Source organism: Gossypium hirsutum, chromosome A02 (assembly GCF_007990345.1).
Source record: "Gossypium hirsutum isolate 1008001.06 chromosome A02, Gossypium_hirsutum_v2.1, whole genome shotgun sequence".
NCBI classification, from domain to species: Eukaryota; Viridiplantae; Streptophyta; class Magnoliopsida; order Malvales; family Malvaceae; genus Gossypium; species Gossypium hirsutum.
Window position 1 is genome coordinate 40,862,771 of NC_053425.1, and position 10,246 is coordinate 40,873,016.

At 32.2% G+C, this 10,246-nt stretch overlaps 1 protein-coding gene across 2 annotated transcripts; it reads left to right on the forward strand.

Moving 5' to 3' along the window:
• The first annotated feature begins 1,179 nt into the window (after positions 1–1,179).
• On the forward strand, positions 1,180–6,594 carry LOC107952060 (protein trichome berefringence-like 7). 2 transcript variants are annotated; one of them, XM_041082456.1, is made up of 5 exons: positions 1,181–1,371; positions 2,271–2,763; positions 3,763–3,921; positions 4,522–4,829; positions 6,101–6,594. In XM_041082456.1, the coding sequence occupies exons 1-5, from the start codon at positions 1,218–1,220 to the stop codon at positions 6,118–6,120; spliced, it is 1,134 nt and encodes a 377-aa protein (XP_040938390.1). In that variant the 5' UTR covers positions 1,181–1,217; the 3' UTR covers positions 6,121–6,594. The 2 variants fall into 2 exon arrangements, with proteins under 2 accessions (XP_040938384.1, XP_040938390.1); XM_041082450.1 differs by having other exon boundaries at positions 1,180–2,763.
• The last annotated feature ends 3,652 nt before the right edge of the window (positions 6,595–10,246 follow it).

Genomic DNA, 10,246 nt, shown 5'->3' on the forward strand with positions numbered 1-10,246 from the left:
TTAGAAAAATTTATGTTATATATTAAGCCCTTAGATAAACTCTAATGTCTTAACTCATTAGTCAATGGTGTTTATCTCATACCCATATTATGAGAGCGAAATATAAAAATCGCCTGCTAATTGCTAATTGTGTGTGTGACATTGATTTACTCTTAGTAGCGGTGTGTTAGTTGTACCCAAAAAATATATATTAAGCTCATCGGCTATTAACTTAGTCAAGTGACTAAAAAATAATTATTTTACAAAGTAAATTATATTATTTTAAGGATATTTTTTATTTTTTATATCTCTTGTAAAAACTAAAAAAAAAACATATAATGACATTTAAAGCTAAAACATTGTAATTTTTAACATTTTTATTTTACCATTTCAACTAAAATTTCATTTAATTTTTATATTATTTTTATAAATATATTTTTATATACTTTCTATTTTTAATCGTAGTATTTATTAATAATTTATCTAAAAACCAAATGAAGCTTGATTAATTAAGATGGCAAAGTTAAAAATTTAAAAAATGAAGTGTAACAATTTATTTGGCTCTTCAATTTTATGAAAAAAATTTATTTTAGTCTTTCATTTAAATTTTCACCCTTTTTAACCCTTAAACTTTTATTTTTTTGTCAAATTAGCTAAAAATATATAAAAAAAAGTTAATATTTGTTAATTTTGATAATGTGATAGTTTATGTGTATATTATATTAGCAATTAATTAATTTTTTAAAAATTAAAAAGTATTAAAATATTTTTAATTTTTATATTTTTAAAAAAAATTATAATTCTTTATGAAAATTTTAAATTATAAAAAGTTAGTTACTTACTAACATGACAATTCACGTGTATACCACATCAACGAAGTTAGCAGGCGCTAAATTTTTTTATATTTTTTAAATGATTTGACAAATAATACAAGTTTAAAAATTAAAACATAAAGAAAAAAATTAAATTAATAACTAAAATTATATATATATTTTTTGTAAATTTGAAAGTCAAATAAATCATAGTGCCTAAAAAATTATTTGTTTTAGTTTTTATTGATTTTATATAAATATATTTTTTAAAAGAGTGAGAGAAAACATTGTTTTTTAAATATTTTTTTAACAGAAGATCAATATTTTTTGATTCATGTATTAATATTAATTTATGGTTATAAATAATTATAATAGCACTTGTTGCATTCTCTAGCCATTTGTCTGTACATTTCGTTTTTGATTTTGATGTATTGCTGTCCTTTTCTCTTAACCACCTCTCCGATCTCCTTCGCTTCACAGCTCTCTCATCTCCCCCATTTCTTTCCATTCAAGCGTTCTGTCATTTCTCACTCATTGAATGCTATATTTCTATCTAACTTTGCCTTCGTCCGCCAGCTAAGTAAGATCTTTTTTCTTCTTCTTAAAACAAGATTGTTGAATTCTTTTCTTTTGGGAATCTGGGTCTGTCTTTCTTGAGATTTGGGAAACCCTTTTGTTTCATTGGCCACTGATGCGAAATGGGTTGTTATGTAGATCATAGCTTTCAGCTTGAATTTTTTGAAAAAGCTGTAATTTGAGTGTTAAATATGCATAGATGTGTTGGTTTCTCTGTACTTGAATGATTTACTTTGATGTGTTGTGTTGCTCTACTATGAAACTCTTATACTTCTCTGAGCCGAATGGGGAATATTGATTGAACTGATGGTGAAAATTTTTTAATCGTTAGTTTGGCATATACATTGGATCAATTCTATAATGGGTTTGAAGTTGTTTATAGAGAAAAGGGCTATTGAAGATCTTGAAGTTGTAAAGTTTTCATTATTTTTGGTTGGGAGTTTGTTGAATGTTGGTGAGATAAGATGGTAAAAGGAAGATGCCTAGTCTCAAAAATTGTACTTTGAATATATTGGCATTATGAATTGATTGAGATGGTGAATAATTTTAGTAGGAGTACATCATTTAACCGAAGGGCGTTGAATGCTGAAAGCCCGAGAGTTTTGAATGTTTCAAGCCCCAAAGCTTTGAATGTTCTAAGCACTAAACCTTTGTGTTTCACTAGTTCTAGAGTTTATCATAGGTTGGGCTGGGTCTCACGCTTGTTTCCTGTCCTTATTCTCATTGGGGCTTTGATTTCTTTTATTATACTACTTCATGGGGGTTATATATATGTTCTCCCTAGTCTGAGTCAAGCATTTTATGGACATGGTGTGTTAAAATTCAATAATTCAAGCAACGTTTGTGATATTTTTGATGGAAGCTGGGTTATAGATGATGATTACCCATTATACAATGCTTCAGACTGTCCATTTGCAGAACAAGGATTCAATTGCTTGGGAAATGGCCGGAAAGATAGAGATTATCTCAAATGGAGATGGAAACCAAAAAATTGTGATATTCCAAGGTTTAATGTTCACAATGTTCTGGAAATGCTCCGAGATAAAAGGATAGTTTTTGTTGGAGATTCTATGAGTAGAACGCAGTGGGAATCATTGATTTGCTTGCTTATGACCGGAGTAGAAGATAAGAAGAGTGTTTATGAAGTTAATGGCAATAAGATAACAAAACGGATCAGATTTCTAGGTGTTCGGTTTACTTCCTTCAATTTTACCATTGAGTTCTTTCGCTCGGTGTTCTTGGTGCAACATGGTTGGATGCCTAGACATGCACCAAAGCGTGTTAGGTCAACCCTTAAGTTGGATAAATTGGATGATGTTAGCAATGAGTGGATTAATGCAGATGTTCTTATATTCAACACTGGACAATGGTGGGTTCCAGGGAAGCTCTTTGAAACGTAAGTTGCCTTCTGTCTGTCTATAAACTTATATCATGACACAGATTCAATTTCGTGTTGACTTCTAGAGAAAGATCCTCTAGTTTCTGGGTTCTCATGAATAATTTGGTAGCAATTACAAAGCACTGCTGTAATCTCTTTTGCGTTGTCATTTTCCAAATTTATATAATTTGTGTAAATGATACTCTGTATTTTGGATTATATATGTCTTTCCATTATTCAAAGTCCGCATTATTGAATCTTAAGGAAAGGTTCCTTTTTTCCCTTTTCTCTGCCTTCCTTTCTCCTCCACCTTCCCTTTGTAGACCTTATAGAGGGGAAAACTAGCTGTGGCAGCAGCTTGTGGAAGGTTTCCTAGATAGTTGGCCTATATGTGTACTTTCTATCTTTTACTTTTTGTGCAGCATTTATACTCTTGTCACTTTTTCCAATGGATGTCTGAATTCTGACTATGAAAGGATGCTTTAGTGGAGGAACACTTACCCTGTTGCACTTCAGAATCACGGCAAATTATGAAACCCACAATTGTCCCTGCAAATAAGTCATTTTAGTGTTTTACTTCTCGGAGACTACCTGAATTGGGATTACTTCAATTAATAGTATTTATCTCTTTTTTAGGTTGCAATGATTCAAGTATTTGGTACTGTATGGTTTCGCCACAAGTGAAGAATTTGAGACTAAACTTTTATACAACAATAATTAATGAGAATATTTCATAGTTTCTACATGAATTCTTATGGTGCTTCTTTTTCAATTTGAATCTCTACAACTGTTAACTTGCAGCTTTTTCAATTTGAACTAATGCTTGAAGGGTTCAATTCATAATATTCTAAACTGAAAGAGAATACTGGTCAGACCTTACCGGCCTTTGTTGTATTGTAGATGTGTTTTTCTGACCATTTAGTATCCAATTAACTTACTATGACTAACTCAAAAGACATTTCCTAGATGGTTTTACATACACATGTAAGAAAATTTCCTAATTTTCTTCTTTGGCAGTGGTTGCTACTTCCAGGTTGGGAACTCAGTAAAGCTTGGAATGTCAATTCCTGCTGCATTCAAAATGGCATTAGGTACTTGGGCATCATGGGTTGAGAACACGATTGACACAAACAGAACACTTGTCTTTTTCAGAACATTTGAGCCATCGCACTGGAGGTAACCAATGATACTATGATGCTCTTTCTTATGTCCTTTTGTTTTGCTTTCATCAAGTATAACTTTGGGGGAAGGGGGAATTCAACTCAGCTCTTTGAGCAGGAAAATGCTTGTACCAATGACTGAGTGGAATTTTCAGCTGCACCATGATGCTATTTCAAAAAGCACACTCAAAAGGAAATCCTTTTAGTTGCTAATTAAATGAGTTTTATATCCTTATTTTTGATTGTCCTGTTGTCAGTGGCATATATACATCTTCAGTTTTTGAATGCCATTATGAGCTATTCTCTCCCTCTTATCCCTTTCGCATCCCACAAGCAGATATTATGTTGCTCTTTTTCAGCAAACAACCCTGAATTGGCTTGTATGTACAATTTGAACAACTTCACAACTTGATATCTGCTTCACTGTTTCCTAATTTCGTTTTCATTCTTCATTCTTCTTATAAAAAGGCTTTAGAGTTGGATCTATTTCATGGGTCCCTTATGCGGTCAATTATCTACATATTATCTATTACATTATTTGCTTATTTGGGTAATTTCCAAATGAAATGTGTTTGTCAGTTTATAAACCATTACTGTTTTTTGGTTTCTGCATCAGTGAAAAATCCCGTAGGTTTTGCAATGTGACCCAGAACCCATTGTTAGAAACTGAAGGGAGGGATCGAAGCATTTTTTCAGAGACTATATTTGAGGTGATAAAGAATATGACTGTTCCTATAACCGTTCTGCAAGTAACTTCCATGTCAGCTTTCCGAAGAGATGCACATGTGGGTGGGTGGAGTGACAATCCAACGGTACCTGATTGTAGCCATTGGTGTCTTCCTGGCTTACCTGATATCTGGAATGAAATTTTCCTCTCGTACCTGCTTGCTGATTATGGACTTCCTGCAGTGAATGGAAAGCAGTGTGAGTTCATTCTCTTTCTGATTTCACTTCTTTCCGCTTCTTTCATTTGTAATTTATTCAGTGCTCAGTTTGATATGTATGTTCCAACCAGATTGCAAACACTTAAGAGGCTTGATGACTTGATCATAATTAATAGCTTGCTTGTGTTAATTTATTACTATATGCTATGTTACTTGGGTTCTGGTAAGTATAAAATATGGATGTATATCTTATATGAGTATGGTTGGATTTTTTAAGGTTTTCCATGTATTTGGAGGTCACATTGTCATATGTTTGCCTGACACACTAGCGTAGGACAAGTGGACTTAAAGAAAAATGAAGAGTCAAGGCAACATAGGCTATATGTTTTTCAAGATTTTTATTTGTTGTCCTTGCTCCTGAAAATCATTCCATCTCTACAAGCAGAGTTAGGAAAGAAATGCTTTATGTTCTTAGATGGTATCCATAACATGAACAGATTCTCTCGGTGATTGATTAGAGATGTCGAATGAGTAGCCGTCTTGGGTTTGGTTTGGATTACTTTAGGTTGGGTTATTTTGGGTCTAATGGACGTTAGTTCATATTTTGGTTCTTGTAATTTTTTATTCTAGTCATTTAGGCTTGACCCTCAATTTTTATTGGAATTGGATCATTCTTAAGTCATTGACTTTTAAAGTCAAACCAAATTGGATCTTGAATGAATTGAGTAGACAAAGTCAGATTTTATCAATAGTAAGTAAGTTGTTCCATTTTGAATGAATTGAGTAGACAAAGCCAGATTTTATCAATTGTAATTAAGTTCCATTTTGAATGAATTGAGTAGACAAAGTGAGATTTTATCAGAACATAGGTAACATAGCAAATGTTGGGATATGAGCCCAAACTAGTTGATTGTATTTTTTAAGAGTAGTTTCATAATTAGGAAAAATAAAAAGAATTATAATATAAAATTGTGTAAACCGAACTTAATTTATAATAATATTTTTTAATGTTTTTATATAATTAAAAGGATACTTGTGATTAAGAAAGATGATCTTCAAAGGTTTATATGTTTTATATTAGCTAGTTTGGAGTAATTTTGGTTTGGATCATTTTCGTTTCCAGTTTATTTAGGTTTGAATTATTTTGGATTTAATTGTTTTTTAGTTGAAATCATTTAGGTTTGAGTTGATCTAACGCTAGTGTTTTTTTTTTTTCTCTGCTCTTATGAAATTGATTCTAATTCGGGTTTGAACAAATTAGGTGAGTTTTGGGTATTTAGATCAGCTTTGATAGCTATATGATTGATGCAGATTGGATGACCCATGATTGAACCCTCTTCTGCATGCACCTTCTTCGCTGAAACACGAAATGAACATGGATTGAAGTTTCTTGGCTCACATCAAGCAACCAGTATGACAAAGCACTCAATTTTTATTTTTGATTTTTACAGAGAAGATGTAGAGTAACACGTATAAAGCAATTTGTGAGAGAAGCTTATATTTTTTTGGTGTTTGTTTGTTTTTCATTCATTGTTGCCTTTTCCTTAAACCAATCCCCCGCCCCCGCCCCTTCCCCCGGTTTTTGTTCTTTTACATTTACAAGGTGAAGGTGAGAAAACAGCCAAAATTGGGTATTCGGATGTAACAAGTTTGTCCCTTTTTTGTCTGTTCAGATGTCAAAATTTTGATGATTCACACATAAAATAGATATAATCTTGCTGTTGTACTTGTCATTGGTGTCCTTTTAAGACATCCTGTTGAAGTTGAGCTCATCATATATTTAAACATTTAAATTTTTTGTTTAATCCATGGTTTATTACAATTCTGCTTCATTGAATTTTAGTTTTGATTCAAAATGTTGATCAGAAAGTTTACAACGCAATTCCATTACTTGAGTGGGTTTTCACTCTTCAAGTTCTTTGATTTGGACCTCCTGCTATTCCAAATTTCTACAACAAATCTCCCATCATTGGTTCATTTGTACAAAATCCTGACCATTTTGATCAGAGGAAAAAGTAACACGCCAATCATAACACCCCCAACTTAATCTCCAAATAATACTCGATTTTGTCAATGCATAGCAATTAGTATTTTCGTTGTTTTAGTGTTTTTTTAAGCTATATTATACCTATTACTCGCTAAAATTATGGGTGAAATTTTTTTTTGTTATTTTATTAAAAAAAGTTATAATGTTAATTAATTATTCTAAAATTTTCATTTAAGTTATTAAACTAATCAAAAAAATTTATTCAAGTTACTGGGTTATTAATTTTTTTAAAGTTCTGCTAGTGAGTTTCAAGAGACGATTTGATGGCCGGTATGGGTACTGGATCCAATTCAATTTGACGGTCAGTGTCAAAGATCGGATAAAAAAGTTGTTTGAATTTTAGCTCGCAGATTTGTGACGTCTAAAGTTGTTTCATGAAAAAATTAAATTTTAGACAAGGGGAAAGAAAGCTTTCAATTGGTGCATGCAGTGTAGCATCGGTTTTAATAGCCTAGTGGCTTATATGAAAACTTTTGAATAGTTCAATGACCAAAGTTGTGACAGCCCTAAATTGACCCTAGTCGAAAAGTAGTTTCGGGACCACGAAACCGAGTCCTATAAATAATTAAAAGTTATATTCTGTGTTTATGATGTGAGTAAATGCATGTGTGAAAGTTTCATGCATTAATTTGATCATTTTTATGTGGATTTATTAAAATGGACTTATATGAAACATTGTTGGAAAGTGAGAGGTTAATCTTACAATGGTCTATTAGTACATGCATTGAAAGAGTGGTTTTGCATGTCAATTTACCCATAATGAACATAGTGGCCGGCCAAGAAAAGATAATGCTCCACCAATTCAAATTTAAAACAATTTTGTATTAACAAATGAATTAATAATTGTAATAAAATGAATTAAATAAAAGAGAAGAAAGAGGATGGTGTTCATCTTCTTCTCCTACCTCTCTCAAGCCGAAACAAAGAGGAAAAATAAGGGAAAACTTACCTAGAGCAATTCGGCATTCATCTTTAGCTATTAGGAGGTAAGCTTTGAATTTGTTGATTTGGCTTTATATTATGCTAAGTTAATTTGTGAATGCACTCTTGGTAATGTCAAGAAAGTTGAGATTTCCTATGGTGATTTGAGCAAGATGCCGAATGATTAAGTGTTGGAATTAGGGGCTATTTTCATGTTGTAGGGAACAATGGGGGAATGACTAGAATGGGGTAAAGATTTTTGGATGAGTAGCTTAGAGACACCTTGTACATTCGGTCAAAAATTGAGTCTATTTAGAATGTTAACTTCTTCCTCTATGATTATTTTTCCTTGCATGTTAAATGGTTCTTGATAAGGCCGAATAAGTTATGAAAGTTTTTATAAATGTATGAAGTTCAAGGTGCAAAAATTTTAGTCTTGATGTTATGAATAATTCGGTTGAAATAAGGAGAATGGGAGTTGTCATTTAGGTCAAGATCAAAGAAATTAATCTTGTTAAAACTTTAAACTAATAATGCCCATATGTGTGATAGCCGAACATAGACTTTGTTTAAAGTCTTGGTCAAAGGCCGGTTAAGTGTTTTGAATGGATAAGCTAGGTGTTTGATCTTTTTTTGGTTCGGCATAGTACATGATATTTTGCTAGTGAGGTTTTGAATAATTTAATTAATGTTAGATATATGAAAAAATTCTTATGTTCGGTTTTGGACGATATATATGTATGTACAAATAACCTATTTAGCTATGGATATCTAAGTGTTAAATAATAAAACTCTTGATGACTTGGGTTATATAGCATTCGGCCAAAGACTATATGGGCTTGCTAATTCGGTTTAAGTGAAGAAACTATGATAGAGAGATATGACTAAATTGTGGACTTTGACAATTTAAATGATGCATTTGACTTGTGTACCGACTTAGGATGATATGTGTTTCTATATGAAGTTAGATGGTGTTGATGAAATTCGATAATGCATGATGTTTAAATAGTATTGAACAAGGTCATTGTACTTAAATTGTATGACATACATGTATTGAATGGAATTGCCGAAGTGAAAAATAATTAAATAAATTTATTTGTTTAAATTTAAGCTCAAGAGCAAAGGGGAACTATATCTGATAAAGGAAAGGAAAAAGTGGTCGAATAGCTGTTGAAATCGTTCGACAACAACCGAGGTAAGTCTTCGAGTAATGGAACTTAGTTTATATTTGTTTAAGTCATGACATATAAGCATAACAAATAAACGGTGATATAATGAATCTACTTGAGTTACATATATCGAGGTAATTAGTTTATACTTATGACGGGCATCCGAATGCGAATAGAGGTCATTTTATGAAGCAAGTCAAAATCATGCTCTTTGTATGTGGCTATTGAGCCGAAATTGGTAAGGTTTGATAAATGTCTTGTGTTTGAGCTTTAGTAATAAAAATGAAATAAGGATGTGTCATGATTTATTGATATATGTGCATGATTATTCGGATGATAACTGGGCTAAGTCCCGAAGGCATTTGTACGAGTTACTATATTCGGGCTAAGTCCCAAAGGCATTTGTGCGAGTTACTATATCCGGGCTAAGTCCCGAAGGCATTTGTGCGAGTTACTATAACCGGGCTAAATCCCGAAGGCATTTGAGCGAGTAGCTATATCCGGCTAATTCCCGAAGGTACTTGGTTTGGGAATGAGCAATCTCGCTGTAATAATTTCAATTAATACGCTCGTAAAACCCCAACGATGAGGTATGTTTTGTATATGCATTGGAATAATTGATTCCTTTTAAATAGTATTCGCTCAATCGATTAACAAGCTTCCGGCCTTTAGTCAAGTTGATTCCTTATGTATGAATATAAGGGTTGGAAATGTGAAGTAGGTATGATTGTGGGAATATGTGTATATGAAATTATTCGTTTAGTCATATGAATGTTATACTTCAGTTGTGCATGATTTCATTACTCAAAAACTTACTAAGCATTAAACGCTTATTCCGTTTCTTTGATTCTTTGTTTTATAGATTTTGGTTCGTCAGCTATCGGATTCGGGAGTGTCAAAGTCGAATTCATCCACACTATCAAAGCCCTTTTGGTACTCTTTTATTTGAACTCTGAAAATGGCATGTATAGGACTACCCTTTTGTTGTTGGTCATGTACCTTTCGGTAATGTATATATTTGGTTAGCCATGCGAAAATGGCTTATATATATTTTGAGCATAGCGTTATAATCATTTTGTATGTTGATCATGGAGTGTTATGGAAATTTTGGTAACGATTAGCCATTGGAATGGTTAATCACGATCATTTTGGTGCTATGTATGACAAAATTTTAGTTGATCCATGGAAAACCATGAAATAGGTAAAGTTTACCTTAAAAATAGATGCTGACAGCAGCAGTGATGTGGATTTGAAAAATCTCTAAAAATATTAGGAATGGAATTAAATAGTGAATAAATTATATAATCGAACCTTGATGAA